This window comes from Micropterus salmoides, unplaced genomic scaffold, assembly GCF_014851395.1.
Source record: "Micropterus salmoides isolate LMB-PRFRI ecotype aquatic unplaced genomic scaffold, ASM1485139v1 Ms_hic_scaffold_13, whole genome shotgun sequence".
NCBI classification, from domain to species: domain Eukaryota; kingdom Metazoa; phylum Chordata; class Actinopteri; order Centrarchiformes; family Centrarchidae; genus Micropterus; species Micropterus salmoides.
The window spans coordinates 25,637,865-25,662,973 of NW_024040374.1; the positions used below are offsets into that span (position 1 = coordinate 25,637,865).

At 42.1% G+C, this 25,109-nt stretch overlaps 2 protein-coding genes and 1 long non-coding RNA gene across 5 annotated transcripts; 1 reads left to right on the plus strand and 2 right to left on the minus strand.

Moving 5' to 3' along the window:
- Positions 1-230: 230 nt before the first annotated feature.
- On the plus strand, positions 231-23,917 carry LOC119901083. The gene is made up of 3 exons (XR_005444142.1): positions 231-451; positions 13,159-13,218; positions 23,672-23,917. It is a non-coding gene; the product is annotated as an uncharacterized LOC119901083 (long non-coding RNA).
- slain2 (SLAIN motif family, member 2) lies at positions 1,846-16,970 on the minus strand. 3 transcript variants are annotated; one of them, XM_038716536.1, is made up of 9 exons: positions 16,263-16,970; positions 13,808-13,950; positions 8,836-9,003; positions 8,579-8,752; positions 8,124-8,477; positions 7,860-8,006; positions 6,586-6,669; positions 3,650-3,857; positions 1,846-3,514 (listed from the first exon to the last, which is right to left on the minus strand). In XM_038716536.1, the coding sequence occupies exons 1-9, from the start codon at positions 16,742-16,744 to the stop codon at positions 3,451-3,453; spliced, it is 1,824 nt and encodes a 607-aa protein (XP_038572464.1). In that variant the 5' UTR covers positions 16,745-16,970; the 3' UTR covers positions 1,846-3,450. The 3 variants fall into 3 exon arrangements, with proteins under 3 accessions (XP_038572464.1, XP_038572463.1, XP_038572465.1); XM_038716535.1 differs by having other exon boundaries at positions 6,586-6,672; XM_038716537.1 differs by lacking the exon at positions 6,586-6,669 and having other exon boundaries at positions 16,263-16,969.
- On the minus strand, positions 17,232-24,780 carry anapc4 (anaphase promoting complex subunit 4). The gene is made up of 28 exons (XM_038716533.1): positions 24,521-24,780; positions 24,118-24,233; positions 23,923-24,028; positions 23,701-23,833; positions 23,534-23,608; positions 23,416-23,442; positions 23,274-23,318; positions 23,092-23,176; positions 22,546-22,653; positions 22,283-22,453; positions 22,140-22,204; positions 21,920-21,962; positions 21,733-21,809; positions 21,544-21,644; positions 21,392-21,443; positions 20,792-20,847; positions 20,635-20,681; positions 20,487-20,543; positions 20,047-20,103; positions 19,862-19,955; positions 19,593-19,690; positions 19,408-19,469; positions 19,255-19,293; positions 19,061-19,162; positions 18,890-18,970; positions 18,615-18,782; positions 17,732-17,855; positions 17,232-17,592 (listed from the first exon to the last, which is right to left on the minus strand). Exons 2-28 carry the CDS (start codon positions 24,223-24,225, stop codon positions 17,356-17,358), a joined length of 2,418 nt encoding a protein of 805 aa, XP_038572461.1. The 5' UTR covers positions 24,226-24,233; positions 24,521-24,780; the 3' UTR covers positions 17,232-17,355.
- Positions 24,781-25,109: the final 329 nt, after the last annotated feature.

The following is a 25,109-nucleotide window of genomic DNA, read 5'->3' on the forward strand; positions in this document are numbered from 1 at the left end:
TCAAAATTTGCACACACATCAAATATAGTATTCAGTTACTTTACACTTCAACAGTAGATGCAGTACTGATCCTGCTTTAGTCTAACGTCAGACAACATATTGTTTCTGTGACCGTTGGCTCCCCACAATAATGCATCATATTCAGCACAGCATCCCCTGTGTAAAGGAACCTTGTTGTTTGGGGTTTGACTTGACTGATCTGTGTTTGTGTGTCTGCTGCCCACAGAATATGAAACCACTGAGTGAAACTTCTGCACATCAAGCGGTGGCTCCACACTCAGAGGATGCAGAGTGTGAGGAGAAATAAATGCACTGACGTCACATGTCCTCAGGGCAGCGAGGGTGGAGTGAGGTGGGACGGTTTGCACCAGTCAGTGACTCAGGCTTTCATCTGTCTCCTCCCCTTCCCGGAGACACACTGTGTCCCCCATTAACCAACGGGTGACTCCAGGTACGTCATGCTGTAGCTATCTGTGTACAGAATACATAATGCTTCACCTTCCTCTTGAAAGCTATAAAGTGTACAGACACGTTTTGGGTGATGCTGCACTTTAAACAATAAACTCCGGTTTGTAATTCTGTTCAACATGCATTTCATTACTAAAATAAACAGAAAAACTAAACAAAAGTTGTTGATTGAGCACAAAGCAATTTTGAGCAGATATCTTTCCCGAAAGTGAATATTAGAAAGCACACAGGTGCACATGAACACCTCAGAACACATTTTGAAAGGGTAAAGTCGTGAGTGACCAGTAGTGCTTCCTCTGCTGTTTTAAATGTTGTGCACTCTCAGTTTGGCAGTTTGTATCCTTTGCATGCACACTCTTACTGAAAGGGTAAAATACTTAGACTTGACCTACAGTCGAAGTTGTCATTGCCTTTTAAGTAACACCAGGTTGTTTTCTAGAGTTGTCATTTGTCTTCAGACATAACTGGAAAAATAACAGATTTGAGCGTGCATTTGTGATAAAAAAAAAAAAAAAAGGTTCACATTGATGCATCTTTCCATGTTTCAAGTACTTAAATTCTGCCAAGGAAGCTGGAATAAACCGTAGTGCATAATTTGAGTCCAGCGTACAGAAAATCAGGATTTTGCACTTAAATGTTACAAAAATCTTAACCTGCAGAAGGACTGCACCTTGAATTTGCTTTGCAGTCACTCAAATTTTTTGTTATTTCACTTTTCTATGGGTCTGAAAGTAATGCAAACTAAGGCAGCAAGATTTTGGAAACTGACTTTGCATTATCTTTCTTTTCTGCGATATATGTTGTGATATGTGTTTTCGCCAGCTGACTTCAATTGATGTATTTGAAAGGAATTGAACATCCTAGAATTAATCGGGGGATTTTTGTATGAAAATACGTAGAAAAATAAAGTTGTTTTTCTTTTTGCAACCACTTCACCGTTTCCGTGGTTTTCTCCTGTTCCTCACTTGTTTTCAAGTTGTCGACTACTAACGGGGGCGGGCCTGCTTTGGCTGTTTGATAAACTGGTCAAGATCAATATTGTGAATGGTTGCTCACTGTGCCTGCAGATCCTGCTTATCACTACCAACAAACTCTGTGTTTCCAAGAGCCCTTAAATTAAATTATGTTACACCAGACCTACTTGTCTTGTAGATTAGTCATAGAAAATGAGAACTGTGCGACTTTTCCTTTTGTATCACGCAGCAAAAAAGTTGAGGTGTTTGAGTTAATTTCACTAGCTTGACATGGCACGTTCCGCGATGTGACTGTTGCGCATGGGCACATGCACACAACAAGGATATATTGTGCAGCCCTATTACAAACCTTTTTTTGTTCTTAAATATGCAGAGAATCCACAAAGTACAAAAACAAGAGAGAACAAGTTTTCAGCTTTTATTTGAAATGTGAATTTACACAGGGAAACTGAATGTCATGTTTGTGGATATAAAAAAAACTTCAATAACAAAAACGATCACACAAAAGGTGTGGTATGTCTTTTTGCAACATTCGTTCTAGCTTCCCACTGAATCTGAGCTTTAACAGAGGCACCTCTCTCTTTAATAAATAGTTTCATTTACAGAAGGAGTAATTAGTTATAAATATGAAGGCGCATTTTATTTTTTTAAAGCAATTATAAATGTATTTGATTTAATTACAATAAACAAACAGGCAAGCAGATCAAACAAGCAGAGATGCAAATTTGCAAAAAAATATTGGCAAAACCAGAATTGGCACAAAGTGATAAACGAACAAACAAAAGATGTTCAAACTCAAGTGAAACTTTAAATTATAGGCACTAGTTTCATAACACCCATCACACCAATTACCAGAACAGCTTAACACTGGCACACCTTTTGATTCATTTTCATAGCACAAGAGGTAAAAGCCAGCAAAACTTATTCGACATGACATTTTCCTTTCTTGTTGTCATGGCATGAAGGATATATGTCAAATCTGTTATGGGAATTTAATGAACCACAGAAATGTTTTCTTGGTTCCATTGGCTGAATGAATCTGATCTATTTTTCAGCTCAGGCTTTTTTCTTAATAGATGGAGTTGCTTCAGACATAAGATGTAACTCAGACCTAATGTCAACGTGTAAACTGTCCAACCTCAGCACTTCGATGGAAAATAATAATGTTGGCAAACTGTAGTACAAATCAGAACTGAGGCTTTGGCCGAGGGCTCATTAATCACCCGGGTTTCTCACAAGTCCTGATTTGACACAAACAAAAAAAAAAGGCTTTGGAGAGTTAGCTTGCAGTTGAGGTTCAAAATGTACATTTTAAACAACTGAAATCTTAAAACAAAATACTGATATGGATGTTTAGACATACATTTCTTAAATAATTTGAATAAATAATTTCCAAAACAAACTTGCATACATTCTGGCTGACTTTACGCGAGACACGATTCTTAAATGTCATACTCACACAGAGGTGCTTTCACTGTTGCAAGACATCAACAATTCTCTAACATTACGGGACATTTCACCTGCACAGCATCATCATAGAGATCGCTCACCAACATCTGTTTAACACAGAGCATAAAGAGAGAAATGTGTGGAAACATTTCAACCTGAGGGAGGTGAAAAAAGAACAGGGGAGAGGAATGGGAGGAAAGCTGGGCAAAGAAGTGATATGGGCTGTCTGACAGATGACTGCAGTCAAACCAAGGCAGGTGATGTGTCCTCTGATGGTGGAGCTGGAGTCGGGCTGGTTTCTTTGGCATTTTCTGGGCTGTCTGCACTACATGCCGGACCCCTCCAGAGCCAGACCTCACAGAGAAACACGATGGGAGGTCCTCTTTGACAACGTGTGGACACTATCCTCACCTTTATTTTTTTTTTTTATTCTATATATTTTGGGGACATAGTCTCTCTCTCTTCACTGTAAAAGGTATCTAGGTAGATAAAGTGCCATGTTGTAATGTCTGCCTCCTTGTGTTGATCGTTTGATTGGAGAGCCCCCTGCTGGCTCATTTCAGTAACAACCTTCCCTCCAGTTGTCACCTGCGCCGCTGTAGGTCCGAGGAGCAGGAAGAGATCTGAGAAGGAGATTGGGGGGGTGGGGAAATAAAAATAAACACAAATTCAGGATTAAATGGCGGTTTAATTTTTTCTACAGCACCATCTATTTATAGAAGTGCAAAATTAAGCCACTGTGTCTGTGGTGTACATACCTGCGCACAGGCTGGGCCAGTTTGCTGCGAGGCAGAGGGATCCCCCCTCCTGAAGAAGCACTGGGACGGGGCAAGCCGCTACGGGGAGGAGCAAGGGAGCGGGTCGGGGTAGAGGTGGCAGAACCGGGGTTGGATGAGGCCTTTACCGGCTGCCTCAAGGCCAGTGGGGATGGGGTGGCTGGAGTCCGCAGCTTACTAGGAGAGGGGACTGAGGACAGGCAGGGCAGGAAAACAGTGAGGTATATCTAGATTATGTTGGACATCTTTAGACAGATAATATGCTTTTATAGGTTTCAGTCTGTCAGTAGATTAACAATGAAGTAATGATCAAGAGCACAATGGTGTGAGATAGATATAATATGATGCCACTTCACATACCGTATAACACAAAACGTCTAACATGAAAACATGTGTAGGTCTTTCTTAACCACATCCATCACAAATGAAGTAAAACCTGTTATGATGCAAGTTTAAACACTACAGAATAAACTTTATTAAAAAAGGTTAAAAAAGTGAACTTATAAGACTAATTGACTCAGCTGCCTAATATGATTCTTGATGTGTTGACAGAATGAGGTGAAACATACATACTAATGAAAACCAGAAGCATATCTCATAGCACGACATCAATACAACCACGGCGTGGAACCACAATCACAATATTTAAAAAGGTGGAAACCCTCAGTGAATACTCACTGAAATCACTTTCTTCTCCAAAGCAACAGGAGAGTGGGACTAGACAAAGACGAAGACAACAGAGACAGGCCTTAATTCTGGGAGGAAGGTGCTGAGGATGGGCTGTTTCTTACTGCCTGTTTGTTTTCTCAACAAACTGACAACATAGCAACAATCCTACTGGCCATGCGACAAGTGACCTCTTGAGGTTATGTGTAGAGCCCAGCAAGTGTAGCAGTGGATAGTGGAGGGATAGTGAAGGAGCTAACCGTGTGTTGAAGGACATTTTGTGGTTACAATTGTAATGTAGCCGTTGGTAACACTTCTACAGGTTTAGCACACAGTGACAGTAGAGGTATAAAGGGAGTTGTACCAATTTCATGCAGCTACCTGGAATTCAGGCACCATTTCAAAACCCATGTTCTTATATACAAATATACGCTCAGTTGCCAGTTCATTATACACACCTAGCTAAAGCTAATGCAGTCTAATACACCAGTCCTGCAATAAATCCTCCCTTCATGAAGCTTATAATGTTCAGTTTTCGTTGAAACTGTTTTAGAGAGGTGCTGATTCGACTGTATGATCATTGTGGAGGATGTAGCTTGTGGTGCTAGTATGAAAAGGCATTTCTGTTATTTTGTCCAACACATTATGTCAATGAGGGGAGGCTAAATAACAGAAACCGCTCTCTGTATAATGAATTCTAGATCACTATAACCTTCATGAAGACAGGACTGTATATCAGGTATACCTGAGTGTGTATATAATATGGACTGTTCATATTATAAACAAAATATGGGTCTCAAGAAAAATATTAATACATGCCGAAAAAAACATTTTTAAATCCCTTTTTGAGATGGTGTCTCTTTTTCCAAATTAGGGACATCTAATTTTAGAATGAAATATTTCATATATGCTGCCCATACAGTAGAATATATAAACTAATAACTGCTAAGACTGTCACACTAAACCTATTAATTTGCCTAAAATTACAGATTAGAGGAAAATATTGTTGATAAAGTTTGGCAGGTTCTTTGCTTAGCAGGCAAATAGGCGTGACACGGCTGACCAAATGACTGACGATGAAAAACCGTTAACATGTTTGAAGAATGTCAACCATGCTCATTTCTGTAAAAAAAATAAATAAATAATGAAAATTCTCAGTTTTCAGTAGAGCTGAATTTGTACTTAATGTACACAGATGTGTAATGAAGACAATATGAACGTATAAGGGTCAGCTATTTGTTAATGACGCAAGGAAAACAGGAAGGACAAAAACTGTAATTGAATTTAAGTTAAGATGGCTGCCATCATGGATGAACAGATGTTGTTATGCAGCTATACACATCTGAGTGACAGTAAGGTTTTATTTTGACGGTTTGACACAATCCTCGTGTGAACCAGCTCTCCCTTTTTAAATTGTCAAAGTTGAAGATGAGGTGAGCGATTCTAGACTAAAAATACATCTTTTTGTCAGTTCAGGGAATATCTCCTCCTGCTAGCTGTCCTTTCTGTGCCTGTTTCTGTAAATGGGAAACAAACAATGTGGCCCGCACCCCACTACACAACACTATTCCAGCCGTTCCCGCAATGATTTGTGTGTCAAGTAACGTTAAATGACTTTCCCACAGACATTCAGCTTACTTTTTGCCAAGACGTGTTGTTGTTATGATGTTAGCTAAAGTAGCAGGAGAGTTGTGAGTATTGCTGTCTGGAGCTGGTGTGCTGCCTCTGGGACAGCCTCATTCTCTCTGCATGTTAGCTTCATGTTAGCTTTGCAGAAGCAACTGCAGCAACAGTTTGCTAACCCAAAGCATTACTTGCTGTCATTGTTCGCTCTGTATCATGGTATTTGTCTGGATTTCACCAGAACCAGAAAAGCTTACCCTACCTTCAAATGCTTTCAGTATAGTGGCATACCTGTGGGGATTATAAACTCATGCTTATCTCTGCCAACAACCACCCTGCTCCACCTCTTTCTTTCCTTATTTTCTCACAAAGAATGTAACAGAAACAGAGGCTAAACCTGCACTCAGAGTTACCTCACAGTCTCAGAGTTTGAGGCGACAAGCTGGCAACTCCACAGATCCATTTCAGCTCCGTACAATATAGCTAGTCATCATTTACCCTCTATTTGAGTCAGTAGTCTGTACCGTCAGTACACAGGCAGCTGGCTTTAGTCAAGTCATAAAGTGTGAACGTTTGTGTGTGAGATTGATCTCACAGCCGCCAGCTGGTTCAGGAGCACACACTGTTACCTCGCAGGGCAGTTGGGCTTTGGAGGTGCTGTTTGGGTTTCGGGGAGGAGCGAGAAGGGGTCGAGTATCTCGGGAGCTGAGCTGCTGCTGGAAAACAGGGACAATTCAGCATGGGAGTCAGACTTCATTCTGCCAGAGATTCACAGCATCACTGGAGAAAACATGGGGCTGTTGAGGCCATGCAGGCTGTAGAAGCCTGAGGTGCAGTTTGGGGCCACTAGGGGGCTCTGCAGCCAAACAACCATAGGCAGCTTCTTTCATGTGGAGAAGCAGAAAGCTGTCTGAGCAAATGGTCAGTGCAACAGCCAATCTACCAGTCTCAGCACAGACAGAGAAATGGAGGCTGGTTTTGGTTAGACATGCTTTACAGTGGTGTGAAGTCAGTGAGAGGCAGAAATGTAGGTGTCTCACATGCACAGTACAGCCAAAGCTCAGATCTTTAAACAGTTTTAAACTAAAGTATACAAATAAAAGAAAAATAGTATCTACCTGTTGTAATGTATAAAAGGTCCAAAGGCTCAGGCCACATGAACACCCTGCCCCTGAGAGGGCTGGTTACAACCAGATAAAGGCATTTAGGACACATTTAACCAGCTGAAACCTGCCCTTTGACCCCTGTACTCTCTGCCTCTACTCACAGAGATTACTGTTCCTGGATTAACACTATAACCTTTATCTGTTATTTCAGGATTACATCAAATGGACACTCTTAACCCAGAGAGGAGGGATTCTAAGCTCCTAAAGAACATAAAACCCTTGGGACACAGAACGTAAAACAATGTTAGTGTCACTTGATTCCAGGAGTCGCTCTGGATTCTTAGTGTTGCTGGCACCATGCTCTAATTCTGCGGGAAGAGTGTGTTTCTTTGAATTGAAAGTTATGCCAAGGTGATAAGAGGAAGGATGCGTGTGAATGAAAGATTTTACAACTGAAAATGATCAAAGAGGATCCCCAAACACCAAAGCCATGGCACTACAAAGCAGCAGAGTCCTGTACTGTAGGTGCAGCCAGAAGGATTAGCAGTATTCCCACTCGCACAATGAATAACTAGAGATTACACAGCCTGTCATGTTTCTGAATGTTCAGTATAATTGGAGAGCAAAACAAATATTAATACAATGTCAGCTGACAACACAGTAATGAATCTGACAATTCCAGGAGCTACTGCAGTGTAAAGATTCACTTACAACTTAGGAGGGTTTGTGTGTTTTGCAGTAAGATGGAGTCAAATACAAACATGACATGTTGTTTGCGTATGCGATACGATACTCACTAGCAGACTGGTTCTGATGTCGAGGAGAGCCACCGTTTGGCACTTGCAGGTTTGACTCACAGCTGCGGCTGTTCTTGACAGGTTCTGGGCCCTGGGCAGTCACCGCTGAGGAGCGTGTGAGGTTGGGAAGACTACGACGCAGCTTTTCTACAACAGCAACAATAGGAGATAGAGTAGTTAGCTCAGGCAAAATGGCGGTTTCCAGAACCACATGATGAACCACTGATGTCTGACTCGCCCCCCATCTCTGCTAGCTCTGTTTACCTTCGTTCTTCACCACATTGGTCTGCAGGTCGTGCCCGTGGCCCTGCAGCGAGTGGCGAGGCTGCTGCAGGCGGCTGATGACGGGCTGAGGCGAGCCACGGCTGTGGCTGTAGTCAATAGAGCGGGCAGGGGAACGAGAGCGGGGCGAATTCCTGGGCGAGGCGCGTGGAGAGTGTCGAGGGGAGGGGCTGAAGCGGTTGGAGGGCAGATGGAAGGCCGGGTGCACCGCCTCCTCTTCGTCCTCCAGACTGTGTGCATCTAACTCCTGGTCGCTGAAGGTGCTGCGCCGCAATGAGTGACAGGATGAACCTGAGCTCCGTCTGGATGCTGTTGCAGCATAATCTTGCCTCAGACCTGACAAACATGGACACACTCACAGTTACAGCACACGATAAAAAAAAGCTGTGTGGTCACTGCACAATACTACTGGAGATGACACCAGTACAGGTACATACTCTCTTCCTGCATGCGCGCCAGTATCTGGACATCAGTGACATCGTTAAGTTTGTAGGTAGTTGAGGAGCCCACTGAGTCCTCATCCATCTCTGAGGTGCTCAGCTCACTGTCCACTGATGACTGCGGGCTCACCGCCGGAGGATTCCTCTCTGCTGCTGCGTTTCGCTGGTGAACTGGCAAGGAAATTATTTGTGAACACTTTAGTGACACATATTCAACAACCACAGATGTTCTCTGCTGAACTATAGACTCATACCTGCATTCCCAGGCATTAGTTGCTGTCTGACAATGGGCACTCTGCTGGGGGTTGAGGAGGGGGAGTTGAAGCCACTGCTGTAAGGACTGTTGGCTGCGTTTGTGCTATATGGACTCCCATAACCCGGCTGGTTGTAGGGGCTTCCATACAGGCTCCTGCGTTTGTTGGCTACAGGGTCACAGAACAGAACAAAAATATCAGTCAGTCCACACAACATAAGGAAATGTCAAAGGCGTTAGAGATTTGGTAACAGAATCAAGTTTTTTATGCCTTTAAAACAGAAAGTTCTTGTTCTCAGCCAGGTTATCGTACAGTTTTAGGGCCTGCACTGCAAATGCCTAAACACACACAAAACATAAGACTGTTCCCAATTAATATTCTTCCCTTAATGGGATTCTTTGACCAACAGACTAGTTATTGATCAGTCAAATCTTTCCCCGATATTTCCATGGATGGAAAAGAACTGTAGTAATGACGGTAGAGTGGAATAAACAACTAAGAGTAGGCAGCTTACAAAATGTTAGTGGTAGGAGATGGGTGAAACGTAGAAGTCAAGATGCTGCATTTGTAGTGAGGAATCAACTACTGAAAACTTAACATTTATTGTTTCGCTTGCCCAGTGTGTTAACATACCACATCTATACACTGTAACCCATAAAAGAACCTGACGTAGCCTGTTGCCCATCCCGGTATTTGACTACAATGGCAGCAGTGTCTGCTCACAGCCGGCACCTTTCTGAAAGCTCTACAGTGTGCTGGCAGTCTGGTTCAGTCTCTTAAACCGTATGCTGAGTGTGGGCCTGATAGAGAGTTCCTACATCATCAGCCGAGAGAAACACTTCACAATACGTGCCATTCAGTTCATGCGCACAGAACATAAAGCCTTCCTCTGTGAAGCCCGGCGAAGCAGCAGTCAGAGGCTCCGGTCAGAGTCCCTTGTCTCAGTCATGAGATGAGACTCTGGACAGGCTGCTGGTCACTGGGATAGTTTGATGGCTTGGATGGTTAATGTCTCAGAGACTCACTTGTTTACCCATCCCTCTGTTTCTTTCTTTCCGTCTCTGACTGGATGTGTTTACACAGTTGGGTGGTGCCTTTTAAGATTGGCTACCTCCTCCTTTCACTTTCTCCCTGTCATCGTGCTCTGCACTCTGTCCTCCTGCATTATTTAGGAAATACCATTACGTCCACTCTGCTGTTATCCGCACGGATCAGCTACTGAGGAATGTCAACAACACCGCAGCGTGTAGGTCTGTAGCGCTGTGCCCTTTGAAACAACAGATGCTTTGTTTTTTCCATTTGAGAAAAGTCAAATCAAACAGATTAAAACGGTTCACCTGTTGAAACTAACCTCTAAGTAAAAGTAAAATTGAAAGTAGTCAGCTACTTTACTGTTCTTGTGGCTAAAAATATACACCAAAAGCCAATGACACACACACAATGACAATTCTGCGCGCAAGCATAAATCATCCAACAAGTCCTCATACCTAAACAACAAAACAGATCGAATTTCAATGACTCCTTCTGTGTACTATGAAGTACAGGAAACACACTAGCTATGATTAGGAAACTCTTCCTGTTGATGTAAAATAGTCTAAAATGGCTACATATGAACCCAGCTAGGGGTTCTGTGTTAAACTATGTGGAGGTGGTTAGATGACAGTGTTGCCCTGCACAGCAGCTCTAGCAGCACAGTCATTAGACAGAGATACAGTGTAATCTAAAGGGAGCTGCAGCCCAGGGACCAACCAGAATAGAGTGTCCTAAAATCCTTGTGTCCTAAAACAAGAGAAGAAGTCAGAGGAAGAGAGAAGAACTGCTGTTTCTGCCCACCGTGATTGATGCCATTTCGATTTACTGTGATATGAAACTGTACAAGAGGATTTTCCGTCTTGGCTTTTCAGCTGTGGAAACTCCAGGGCAATTTTCACATACAAAAAAAAAAAACTGAGCCAGCACAAGAGCCTGATACAAAATTAAGGCCTGGAGGACTTAAATGGTGAGGTTGAAATGGAAGACAACACTTGGCATTGAGGTCTACTTGATAGAAAAAAATAAATAAAAAGAAAGAATGGCTTGAAACAGAGCTTTGAGCACATCACAAGAGAAGTGCAAACAGAGAAGCTTTTGTAAATGAGAGAGATAAATACCAAAAAGGAGAAAAGGGATAAAACTGGCAGAGAAGAATGAACCATACAGGATGAGGTTTACTGAAAGTCAAAGCTTTTATGAGCAGGGCAGGTCAGCTATGTGACTGTGGTTAGGACCTTTGGGGCCCTGTATGTGTACTGGATCAACAGCGCAGGACAGCTGTCGAAACAGCGCTACGGAAAATCTGTTGAATTGTTCAGCCCCGGCAACACATGTTCTGACAGTTTATCAGGATTGTCTGACTAGTACAGTCAACTCACAGCCATCTCCTCCCTGTTGTTAGTTATATAACTCAGAAATGTCATCTTGGTACGATATGATTTTAACAGGGTGTGCACAGACAAAGGTTGTGGGTACTACTGACACACTAAAACTAAAGTTCTAAAGTAAAGTTTGTCTCATAAGGACATCGTCACTTTGCCTCGATTGTGCCACAAGTGAAGATTTAAAATTTTGTATATCTATTCATTTCCATTGACGCAAACGCAACAAACACCATGTCAACAGGGTTTCCATGATCCTCTTAAGAGGCCGTGTGTAGAGGAGAGTAGCAGAAGCCTTGAGGGTGTGTCTGAGTGAAAGAGAGACTCGCCACAGATGCATATACTCTCAGAACGTAGTGCTTAAGTATTAGCTTAAGTATTTTTGTGTGCAGAAGAAGGATCTCCATTGTAACAAATATCTTAACTTGATGTTTGGTTTAAATATTTTAACCACAAGTCCAGTTAATCACAAGACTCCACATAAATGCTTTGTTGTTCTGTCTTTGTTTTTCTGCAAGCCTTTGTGGAAGTAGTGACAACATCAGTGCCAACTGAGGAGAGAAGAAGAGTGGGGTGGGTGGTATCAGTGACAGGAGGGGTATTCTCAGGCCAAAGCAGGATGACGTTATCCTCCTTCCACACCTACAGTGATGATATCACTACTATCACACTTCCCTAGACCCCACTAGACAAATAGCATGCTTTGTTCACTAAGGGTCCTCGCAGGCTACATATACAAACAGGTCTTGAAGCCCACTTTTGAGTATTGATTATTATTATTATTATTTGCTTCATATATTAGCTTGAAGCACATCAAGCCCATAGTGGTCACAATAAAAAGGGAAAAGAGAAAGCAGTCATTTTTTTAAAGAATCATTTTGAAGAAAGCTGCATTGCAGATTCCTGATTTCAACGACAGTTAAGAAGGTAGCCCAAAACTCTCTCCAAAGCTCTCATACCAGAATCTTTTTTTCTGAAATAACCTGTGCAATTTGGATCCACAAAAGGGCCCCTGGCCATTTAATTTAGCAGCCACTCTAAACAAATCTCAGTATCCTGATGACAAGGTGGCTGTGTGTCCAGGTGCTTCTTGCACAACAGAGCTGAGAAGATCACATCCAGTGAACAACCTTCCGCGGCCTATTGCTCAACATGATCTAACTGTCACATGGGCATACCGCTTTCGAAATGGAAATGACCCGTCTCAGTTTAGCTGCGAGAATTTGAGGGCGGCCATCCTTACTAAGGGACTAACTATAATTAGTGGCAGTCAAAGGCTCAGATAACAGACAGACCACGCATAAAGGACTACAAATAAGGTAGACCTGGTTGATGTACTGTAGATGAAATGTCTATAATAATATTTGATTTATACTGTATACAATTTTAAAAGGAAATTAATTCTTGTGTAAAGCCTAGCAACAATTATATTTTAAACTTGAACATCAGCATGACACAGCTTCTCTACTGAGTCGCTCTGCCTTGGAGAGTAGTTTACATCCATTCTGGTCCTGATCCTTCAACATAGACCAAGTTTAGATAGCTGGTACCACCATCTCTATTCACCCTGGAGGATAAAGGGATGCACTAGAAAGAGTAAAAACTTTGACAGATGTATATATTAATAAATAACTACGATACACGCCCCAAGCATCTAGGTGCAACCGAATGGCACAAAACAATAAATATTTTGCGTAGCCCTTGGTGAAGCATAAATTAAGCATTATTTTTCACACACATTGCTGCAAAGGACTAACAAAACTCCAAAAGCTGATGTGCATGGCTGTGAGTGTCTGACAATCATTTGCAGTATTCTCACAAAACCTTTAAGCTTTCAGTAACTTGTAACCTCAACTGGCAATTATCCCCAAGTCGATGTGTAATTGATTTGTCTTTTCACCTCATACAGCCTCCGCCATTCAGTGAATGACCACACAGGTACACAGGTGTATCTTCCGTTTAGAATAAGGTAAGCTTAACTACACATGGGAATGTGTATGATGAATGATACACCCGTCTCTGCTTTGTTTGTAATTGTGTGTAGTAGTAGTAGTAGTAGTAGTAGTAGTAGTAGTAGAAGAAGAAGAAGAAGAAGAAGAAGAAGAAGAAGAAGAAGAAGAAGAAGAAGAAGAAGAAGAAGAAGAAGAAGAAGAAGAAGAAGAAGAAGAAGAAGAAGAAGAAGAAGAAGAAGAAGAAGAAGAAGAAGAAAGAAATACAACATGAGTCATTTAATTTGTGTTTTCTTGAGCTTCAGAGGCTCACTCCCATAAATTAAAGCTCTTTCTAATAAGTATAACCATCACATCATTATCTAGCCAGCAAGCATTTATAAACAAGCTCTACCTTGCTGGATCAATAATTCTACATTCTGACAGAGCATACGCTTTGAACAGCTGTGCTGTCCCTTCTTCCCTGAGTCCCTTCTAATCCCAGTGGTGCCATTTTGTAGCTGACCTCCAATATCCCAAAAGAAGGATTAATTCAGTTTTTCACTGATGTTTCTACAGTTTTACTGCTGCTTAGTTGTGACTACGTGTTTCATGTTCGCTGGCATTTACCTGACAGCGTGAGGTCCAGTCTGTGGATGAGGGAGCGCTTGGCTGATTCCATCTCAGGACTGGGGTGGTCAAGAGCTTGGCGGCACCACACAATAGGACTCAAGGTTTTCTGCAGAGGACTGTTTAGTTTCGCCTCATATAACCTGCAAAAAACATGAACAGCATACACAATTAACTTGCTATATTGCATGTTCACAAAAGCAACAACAAACAGATGTCTCTCTCTAATGGTAACGGACTCTGACAACTCACACCTCGTATGTGATGCGACCCAGCAGCTCAGAGGAAATGAGATTGAGGGGATAACACATAGCGTTTTATCACAGAATGCTGCAATGGCAAAAAGGCATTTATGTGACCGTGCTGGTTGACACTGAAAAAGACTATTTGTTTAAATTCAGATCTATTTCGTACAGCGTTCTGTCTCTGGGGTCTCCCTTAGAAATGAGGACAACGCAACTTTCAGCTCCTGCTGCAGCAAACTTTAAGAATGAACCACCGTCACTAGCAGAAATCATTTGAAATAGTCCTTGAGTTCACTGCTTAGTCAGCTGTATTGATTGAAACTGTCAAAGCCTCTTAATACTGATGGGAAAACATAAATGTCTAAAATAAGACTACAAACTAACTGAACTGGCCACTACATATTATAAATGTGTGTTTATCCTTAACCTTTGAGAAGAGGAGAGAAAGGGAGAGTTCGCACAAGAGAAATCTGAGTCAGCAACTGTCTGCTCTGTTGCACTCTGAGAGAAAGCTTTTCATGATGAAAGCTGAAACATTACAGGCACAGGCTAGTGCAGAGAAAGACAAGCCTGAAATTGGGGACTGCACATTTGCAGTGTTTACCAACACAATGACGTCATTCATGTTTGCTACAGCACATAGTACATCCAGCGCTACCAGACGTAACACTTTGCACACATGAACTCCCAGCTCTGAAACAATGATTTGTGTCATGTCAACATGCAGCAGCAGTAAATGTGACAAGCTATCTACTGATAGGCAGAGCTGCAGGAGAATGCAGCATTTCAAACCCAGTTTGGCTAATTCGGGGATTACAGGACTCTATGACAGGAGCCATCGAGAGCTAGGCACTACATGGTAATCCCAGATATCAATCTGATCCAGAGGGCAGACAAACAGCCAGGGCATAATGAGACTTGCTCTGTTGAGCATGAGTGAGCAATGTCTGATGTCAAAAAGCTCAGTGGCTGGCACAGGCTCACCGCTGCAGGCAAAAGAGGGAAGACTCTGCTGTGAGCTGGCTTCCAACCAAATATGATCTCCCTTTGTAGTACCTTCACTAACTATCATTAGGTCGCATCAGCAGCTACGCCCTCATTATCATTGAAAATGCCAATCATACAAACCCTTCCTAACAAGACCATTTTGAGAACAGCCCATTATTACATTCATGTCTAGTCAGCAGCTGATGCCATTTCTATCCAAACAGACCATCCGTAAACACGTCCACCAGGTCTACATGTCTGACATCAGCCGTGCAACCAAGTCTCTTTGTGTGACTCTGGAGTTTAGGGGGATTAAACTTTTAGAGTTTATCGTTGCAAAGCCACCTAACTCTAAAAACCATAAATGCTCAGTGGAAATTAGAGGAAACAATACAAACGTAGTGTGTTGGGAGAGGATTAAGAACAGGGGTACGGATAAACATGTGGGCTGTCAGGATCATTCTGACAACAACAAGCAGACTAACAAATGGTCAACCATGTCCAGGAGACACTCCACACTACCCTTTAGTACTCTGTATGTAATCCCTGTAAACGCAACACTTATTATTACAGAGTATTTATTCCTGCATCATGAGACAGTACTGTCTCACATCTCTCGCCTTTCTCACTTATTGGTGCTGCGGATCAACTCGTGGCTGTTTGCCAGCTGGTGTGCTAAAGGGAATTCAGAGGAGGAACATAACCATGGCTACCTCTCCCACATGACCGGCGGGCAGGAAAACAACTTTCGTTTCTACTGCACACACTGATCTCCTGCCACCAAAGCCATGACAAGCCGAGCAATCTGCCACATCACAGCACCAAAACGGTTCAACAGATGATCAGGGACTTCAGGGACCTCCGGAGATAGCTGAGAGCCCGAGCCTCAGAGGCCTACTGATCAGTCTGGGGAACAAATGCGCAAACTGTATGCAATTTGAGATAACTGATGGAGACTCGGTATTGATTGTGTGACAAAGCACGTCTATTATGATCACGGAGTCCGAGTAGGCGATTGGTATCGCCCACATGACTTGCCAAACAACCTTCTGTCAGTGATCCGCAACGACACTCCGACAGAAAGATTGTTTATGCCAGGCGTTTGTCGTTGTAGCTAATGGGTAGAGCAGCTGTGCTCAGGAAACTAAAGCTGTCGCCCAGCACTGAAGACACAGACACGGCTGTAAAGGCGAGATCCCTCCCAAGACAAGCCTGTAACTCACCAGCTGTCCTCGTCTTCGTGCAGACAATCCATGTCTTCGAGATCTAATATTTCCACTTCGTCTAGGATCGATGTTTCCCCTTCATCTGTAAAAGCCCCGGTGGTGTCCGAATAAAGTGAGTTCATACTCGACACAGAGGCGGCAGCCGATGCCCCCTCATAATCATACGCCCTCCTGAAGCTGATCCCGTCGTAAGACAGTCTGGGGCTCAAACAGCGGCTGTTCTCCAGCAGACCACCGTAGCCGCCCGTTCCGACGAACCCCACCCCAGGGAAGCCGGCCAGACCGGCTGCCATCCCTGACAGGGAGGACGAGTCGTATCCTTCGCTGAGGGGTCTGTGGTTCCCTGACATGGCTCCGGACGAGGACAACATCGTAGAGCGACTCCGAAGCTGTTCGTTTTGCTGTTCGAGCTTCTTCACCAAGTCCTGGAGCTTACGCACCTCCAAGTCCGCGTTGATATTTGAGTTGATATCCTCCATAGTGGCTCCTCAGCCCTACGAAGACAGGCAGTGCTCTGTGTTTCAGTCGCTTCTCTGCCGGCAGTCTCTTTGTTCTTGTTTTCTTCACTTTTATCTACGTGTTCAAAGAAGACACTTTAGTGTTCAACTGACTTAAAAAGCTCAACACCGTCATCTTCTCCAGTTCACCGTGCTCACGGGCACGGTCGAGGCCATTTTCATAATACTCGTCACCAACTGTGAAAGACCAACAGGCGGCGGATAAAACGTCACTGCGTTCAATATCGGGAGCGAGTACGTAACCAACACCTATTTGCGCGTGCATATTTTTTGCTAAAGAAAGGAATATGATTAATAAACTTACGCAAGATTTGCAGAACCCAATAATCATTATTTAGTTTACTTGACTATTCATCCATATATTTTTCGGCCAATTCATACCTACAGGAGTTAATGGCATGGTGAATAATCAGTTACTCAAAATTACAAAACAATAAGACTCCTCAAATATGGGCACCAACCTGTTTATTTTCATAAACACATATTAGATGTTTCAGGATGTTGTAAAAATGCATTTTTACACAAGCAAAAGATGGAGCCAGTCTTATATTTGTGTAGTTTGTTTCTGTGTCTTAGGAGAGTTCGAGAGCTTCCTCTGACTCCAGATGCTCCTCAGTTTTTTGAACACCTCCTCCTTGTTCTTCAGCTTCATTTTCAGCCTCCACACTTTCCTCTCCCTGCCCCTGGCTGCTCATAGTAGTTTCCAGACCATCCTGGTCAGCGCTGGCATTCTGTGACTCTGCTCCCTCATCATCTTCATCTTCTACATCCATCTCAAAAACGCGAATGTGCCTCAGATTGGCACTTAGCTGCCAGGAAAGAAAAAATAGATTTTATGAATTACATTCATTCATTGTGCATGCACCCACTGACATGCTGAAATCAACCATCTTGACCTTATTGATCGGCATACACTAAAGACAATGGAAACTCATAAATTCAACATACCACACAGGCCACTTTTCGAATGCCATTGACAGCTACAAACTGAGCTTTCATGCTCTCCAGTTCACGCCACTGATTCCCCAACACCAGGCCTTGGCACGGGATGGCTCTGTTCTGCTGGTCCAACCTGACAATACCGGTGACATATGCAACATTTTATGTTTAATCTCTTCTGCCTTTAGAAAAAGTCCTAAACTATAAACTACTGCATGACAGTTTTAAAGAGGTGGTATATTATGCTTTTTTGGTTTTCCCTCTCCTATTATTGAGTTATATACCTCTTTTGTGCATGTAATAGGTTTGCAAAGTGAAAAAGCCCAAAGGGAGTTCCCATCTCCCACAGAAAACTCTGCTCTGAACTTCCTGAAAACAGCTTGTTTGTAGTCCAGCCGCTTCCCTTTCCCTGTGACGTCACAGGGATGAAAGCTAAATGCGCCTCATATATTGCTCGCCAAGCGACTATTCTGACACGCCCTCAAAAACACCAGTGGAAAAAAAAACTCTGAGCCGCAGCACACACCTCTTTTCTTTCTTCCAAACACTAGCTACCCTCCAGGCAGTCGATGGACACAAAGTTGTTAATGTGATGTAGAGACAGAGCCCAGTTAAAACTTTATGGATGAAAAATAATTTTGTTACAGATTAATAACTCACGACAAAAATATGGTGTTTCTTGAAAATTAAACCATGTAAACCTGTTCTGGTACAACCCCGAAACAGGATCTTGAACCGGAAAATGAGCATAATACCACCTCTTTAAATACTTTTAATCTACTCACTCAATTCTAACATTTAGATTCTTTGTCCTGAAACAAGCTGCACGTTCAGAACGGTGAGAATTATTGTTATGAAAGGCAGACATCTTTAATAATGTGCACACACACACCTCAGGTTAGGGTCCCAGTTGAATTCAGTCTCACAGCTCAGGGTGGAAGCAAGAGGAACCTGAGCCAGGACACGCCTTCGGTTCTCTTCTTCTGATCCTTGCAAGACCACAGTTAGCATTTCATCGTCATAGAAACGAGCATCCAGGCAGCTGTATACATACTTGGGCCTGAAAAAGAAAACCATGCTAAGTTATGGTAGCAACATCATCACTCGCTGAGGAAATACTTTGCATTATGTCAATTAACTTGTAGGAATGACATGAGAGGGACTAACTGGGCTGCAGCATTATCATCATCATCTGCATTGTCACGATGATGGCTGAGGTCAATGGACATGACACTGTTGGGGATGTGTCTGTGCGAGCAAAAAACAAATGTAGTTATTAAACACAGATTGAATATACAAAGAAACTCACATCCCCCCCCCACATTCACACAAATGTACCTGTTTGGGTCTGTTCCTTTACGTAAGAGGTAAAGCTTGCAGGTTGAAATTTCTGGCATGCAGAACAAAACATAGTGCATTTTGGATTTCTTGTCATTCCACCTGTGGGACAACAAAGAAATATTATTAATACCAACCCCCATCTGACTGAACACACCATTAGGAAACTCCAGGATGTTTGTTTTTTTACGTACAAAGATGGAAGTTCAAAAAGTCGTTGAGTGTTTTCAGAGCTAGAAAGACAATGGACACGAAGAAATAAGTGCAAATTTAATCACATTAATTAAGTCATATTTAAAATATATATTAAAATATTACAAATTATTAAGAGAGACATAAAATCATACTTCTCTGGTACAGTGTACAGGGGCAAAAAGAGGGCCTTTTTCACAGACTTCCCAATCACTTCCTGCATCCAAATTAAAAAAGAATTTAAAATTTCACAAAAAAAGTTTCCATTCCATTTATATTTGCCTTAGATAAAATATTGTATAGTGGCTACAGTGTGTGTAAAATGCTGCAAGACACTCACTGCAGGTTTCTGTAGACAATGCTCAATCACATTCTCCATCATTCTCTTGACAAAGTGCAAAGACTTTTGAGGATATGAAGGAAACAGCAAAGGGCTCTCTAGATAAAACAGTCAAACATTTTATCTCTTAGTTATGACATCGTGGTAGTTTAAGTAAAACTGAGGCCCAGCTAAATAAACCACTTACTCTCAGCCAAAACACAAAAACTATACTATAAAAGTAGTAATAATTTATAACAGATTTCTGTATCTCCTAAAGTCAAGATCACCCTTCAAGTGTATGCTCTCCTGTAAAAACTTCAGCCACTGGTTTCCCTTTGTGTTGGGTGGAGACACAAGGTCCTCATCCTCATCCTTCAGGTACTGGAAATGGATATGAAAGAAAAACCAGAATGCTGTATGACAGCTGCTCCATTGAGAAATACTTGAAGCAATGTAACACAAAACTACTTACCTGACCAACTCGTTCTACGTTGAAGTACTTCCCTTTACGGTCAAACAGTTCTTCATTCTGTTAAACCAGAAAGCAAAAAGCCATAAATATGTTGAACAAAGGAAAGTGCTTCGCAACAAAGTGTGATACAATACATAAAAACACAGAAATACATAAATTAGACAGCAATAAAATCCTGTTCTAACTAAAAGCCTATTTGAATAACAGTCTTCAATTTCTTTTTAAAAGAATCAACAGAACTTAGGCAATGTAGAAAGGGAGGCAATGCATTTCACAGCCTAGAAAGCCCTGAAATGATCGACCCCCTCTGGTCTTAAAATGAGTGTGGGGAACCACTAATAGCCTCAGACTTGATGACCTAAGGTGGGATAGTGAAGCTGTATCAAAACAGAGATGTAATGAGGAGTTTGTCTGTGCAAGTGTCATTGTGCCGATCTCACCTCAGTGAAGTGCTCAGACAAGAAGTCAGCTACAAAGGCAATGTCCTTCTGAGTCATCTAAGGGATTAACCGACATGTTAAAATTATAAAATAATTTCAGAACAAAATAATCACACATCTATCTCTCTCAGCACCTTTGATAACTCACTTTGTTGAGTTCTGGTGGTACATGCTCTTCACACATTCTTAGCATAGCTGTGGGGAAACAAAACAGACAAAAACAATAATCAAAATGTTATATTTGACATCTAACAAACTACTGCATGTCAAACAGTATGAATGTAATTTGTCAATTGTATTCTTACCTACATACAACCACCGAAAAAAGGCTTTAAAGTTCTTCATACTCTTGTCAATCACCCTAAATGACAAAATAAAAGCAGTGACTATGCTGAGCAGTGACACATAAGATACTGTATTAGTCATGTGTGTAGTAACAGGCTTTGGGTTAAACATAATCGTCAACCTGCTGCGGGCCTGGGCACATTGGGGGGAGGCAGAGGGGGTGGCCAGATAGGGCCGTGACATCCCGCACTGACTCACTGGGTGGCGGGAGGAAACAAACCCTGACTGAATCCACCAGCACCGTCACACCACTGTCCCCTTCCCAGCCCTCAATGCAGGTGTAGGCGGCAGTAGCTGCTGCTGGAGGCTTAGCGGCTACCAGAGTGGCCCACCCACATCGAGCAAAGGTGAAAGTAAAGGTATAGATGTTTTTCAGGGTGCTGGGGCAGTGACTTGGAGAGTAAAATAATAACGAAGCCCATTAAGAGGGCGGAGCACGTATGAAACAGGACAGCAGCAGATACACACTTACTGTATGTACGTAATGTACACACACGGTAACATGAGCATTGCTAATGCTACAAGAAGCTAAATAATTCTGATTGAAAAAATAAACTCACTGCAGAAGTTCATTGGCTTTCAGAGAAAATGAGCCCACTGCTGTGATAGCACCTGAAAACATAAAACACACATGTGGTTACTGATGATTAAATTGATGATTATTGTGATAAAGCTGGATTTTTACTAAGCATGCAGGTTAGGGACATTGTACCTTCTATAGCTGCTGAATCCAGACCGAGAGGCTCAAACTTCTGCTTCCACAGGGACATGCCTTTCACCTCACTGAGGTGATACAAGAGAGCCTCAGAGCCGCTGCAGCAAACAGAAGGGAAGGCGAAATTTTAACTGAGAAATGCCTGGTAGAAGGCAACATTGAGGAGAAGTGAAAGGCTAAACATACCTCTGCAGGTGGCTGATCACCAGCTTCTGGATGCTGGAATAAGAGGACTCAATGGACTGGCCAAGCTTCTTCAGGCCCTATGATGAAAATAGAATACATAAACAAGATGTGTTAGGGGAGATCTGAACTGCATATTAATTCAAATTAAAACACTACGAGGAACATTTGCACCACCTCTTTCTCTCACCTTGACCGTCAGCTGATTCATGAGAAGAGCCTGTAGTTCAGGGCTACATGAAAGCAGAGAGCCACTGGTAAGAACAATTAGACTCAATCCTGCAATAACTTCTACAAATTAAAATAAAAAAGCAGATTAACTAGCCCAAGATATTTTGCCATCTACAGGACAAAATATTGCTACATGATAATGAGCAAATACTAACAATAGAATTTGCTTATATTATTACCTTGATTGTCCCCATAGCAAAAGCTCCAGAAACTCATCTTGAACTTGAGTGCTTGTGTTCTTTTCCTACGAAGAGGGGGAAATAAGACATTTGTCGTGCTGTCTCATTTTGGCAAATTTAGACTACAAACCACGACTACTGACCTGAACAAACTTAGTGAGTCGAAGATCCATCTGCATGAGTATGTCCTCCCAGGCTTCACACATACATGTAAGTGAGAGGTGCAGGTACTGCAGCAGGGTGGAGATGTGGGTGAACTTGCGTGCCATCCTGGTCACCTCTGGCAGACAGTCTGACAACAACCCTGTGTCTAGCTGAAAATGCAAGTTAGAGCAGAGATGAGTACACAGGGAAGGAAAAGCAGGTTTACAAAAACTGGAACATGAAATCAAATCATCCACCTCACCTGAATGTAGCAGATCTCTGCATTGTTGTCAGCAGAACCGACCTCTGAGATGACAGACAAAGACTTGAGATCACTTGACAGACTCAGGCTGCGACAGGTCCCCGATACCTGTAGAGTGGCATTACATTTAGACGTTTACTATTACTATTCTTTTTGTCAATATACCAGATCTTTCAAATATCTTTGTTGTGTCATAGGTACAACTCTACGGGGTACTTAAATCCATTATATTTGCTTTGTGAATAATTGATTGATTATTAAGTTGTTGTTTTGAATTTTCCAATGTTTGTTGAGACAGTGTCAGAGAAGTGATGGTTCAGCTTTACAGTAATTGTTGAGGCTGTTGAAATACAAATTATTTTAAGATGGTTTTACAGTCCAATACAATTTAAGTTAGACTTCTGGTTTTGCTGTTTAATGACACTATTCTGCACTTCAGATCAATTTTTACATGTTTTATCAGCGACCAATATATCAGTGTAAAGTTGATTAAATAATTATTTTAGAAGATGTAACAACCCTTGCGGATGACTGAAAGAGCCTTACCCCTGTTAGAGTGGCAATCTTGTACATCCCGTAGGCATAAAGCTCCACAAAGCCAGAGTCTCCTCCAAGAACAAGTACATTCAGCCTGTATGGAAACATGATGAAATGATTTCCAGTCAAACAGGCATTAAAAAAAACTCAGATATCGTTTTTCTGTGTGTTGTTTAAACGTTCTTATTTACCTGACTTCTCCCAGGAGATTCATTATCTCATCAGACTTTTCCTCACTGTAACACAGATATATAAATACATATAGCTGCTATCACAATATGCCATCACAACTGATATGGGACAAATGAGTTGTGTATTAAAATACTACCCCACCTGAAGATCTTTGAAGTTGTGCTGTAGCTGGGGAAAAACAAAAGTTTGGACAAATGTTATTTAATCGACCCAAGAGTAGCTTCCTAATAATATGATGTGTAATGAATGCTAGTGTTACCTCTTGGGGAGGGTTGGTAATTTGGGAAGAAAAAGTTTGGATTCATCCTCTGAGTTGTAGAAGGAGCTGAGGGCACTGAAACACATCAAAATGACCACATTCACATTATACAAAAATCAGATATCCTTTGTGCCACAGGTTTGATCCCAGAGCCGAGTCATGCATACCTGCTCTCCTCCATCACCTCCATCCAGTGCATGCAGGTGACAGCGTTCTGCATTGGAAACACGTGAAGGATCTCTGCTTTCTCAACACCACACAGGACCACCTGCTTAGTGTCTCTGAGGTTGAAGGCCAATACTGGAGATTAAAGACAGAATAACAGCTTCATGTTCCCATCAACATGCAGACGACTAACAACAGAAAGATGTACACATGTCATTCCTTACTTTTGCCATCTGGTCGCCAGGCAAGTGCAGTGATCTCCTTCCCAGTATACTCACTAGGTGGTAAGCTCCAAACACGCTGGAAACTAGCCAAGCGATGCAGCAGCAACTACGGACAACATGAACCATAAAATTACAAAAACATGAAAGATAGCAAGACATTTTTCTGGATTTAACAAAAAAGGTTTTTAAGCCTACTTCTCCACTTGTGTTGGCCAGAGCAATAAGATCCCTTTTGGGAGACCATGCCATACACAGTACAGGGTTAGGAAGCTGCTTCTCTCCCACTTGCCGGAAGGCAGGCATGTTGGGGGCTGGAAGATGTAAAAGGTTTTAATAAATATTAAATAACATACATTGATTTAGACAACTAAACTTTTAAAAAACGTAGGAAATGCACTGATAATGTAATCCTGCTTGAGGAAGAGAACACAGTTGAGCCGTTGTTGTTACATATTTGTGCTTGTGTAGAAAATAAATCGGCAACTATTTTGATAATTTCTTTTGTTCTAACTAAAATGGCAAACATACATTTTGTGGCTTTGCAGGTAGGTAACCTTACATCTAGCCACGACCTAAACAGTCCGCGCTGCACTCTTACCGTGAAGAGCTGTCCGACCACCTTCTGTTCAAATGTTGAATATTATGCTAGCAGGTTTGTTACCGAGCCAACGTTAATGTAGAGAAAACTGCGTGGCTAATTTCACAGTGGTGTTCATTACAGAAGGCGACATAAAAACCGCAACGTAACAGTTACCGCTGTGAAAGCGTTAAAAACTGCCCTGCACTGCGAATCAATACATTTAACAAGTTTTCTTCATGATGTTTTCACAGTTACGCGGACGGCGCCATATTTTTCTTATGACCAATCACTGTGAAGCAACGGAAGCCGTGGGAAGGCAAATTTGTTTCGATGGAAAACGCAATTCGTTAATGGCTGAATATACTTTGACTGCTTAGGTAATATACTGTAAACAGCATAAAAGGCAGCACATTGATGATGAATTAATGATAGTAGAAGCGGATCTTTCTAAAAACAGAGAATTCCTCTTTATACATACATGATTTATGTCCACACTGAAGCAAATGTTGTAATGGTTTATTGATTGTAGTCGTTTGGCTTTCAAAATAGTGTGTAACGTTCCTATGGTAATGGTATTTTATATGTGTGGTTGCCATTCGAGCGTCTG

Bases quoted from the DNA above. Each gene is read 5' to 3' on its own strand.
- slain2 (XM_038716535.1), bottom strand. From the start codon at position 16,744: ATGGAGGATATCAACTCAAATATCAACGCGGACTTGGAGGTGCGTAAG. The intron at 3,858-6,585 runs GTAACAGTGTGT...GCCTGTCCTCAG, and splicing joins AAGCCCAACTGCCCTGCGAG to TCCCCTCTCCTAGTAAGCTG. The intron at 3,515-3,649 runs GTATGTACACCA...TCTCCTTCTCAG, and splicing joins CTGGCCCAGCCTGTGCGCAG to ATCTCTTCCTGCTCCTCGGA.
- anapc4 (XM_038716533.1), bottom strand. From the start codon at position 24,225: ATGCCTGCCTTCCGGCAAGTGGGAGAGAAGCAGCTTCCTAACCCTGTA. The intron at 21,444-21,543 runs GTACAATGTCCC...TTATGTTTTCAG, and splicing joins GGATTCAGCAGCTATAGAAG to GTGCTATCACAGCAGTGGGC. The intron at 17,593-17,731 runs GTATGTTGAATT...CTTTCCTGGCAG, and splicing joins TTCGAAAAGTGGCCTGTGTG to CTAAGTGCCAATCTGAGGCA.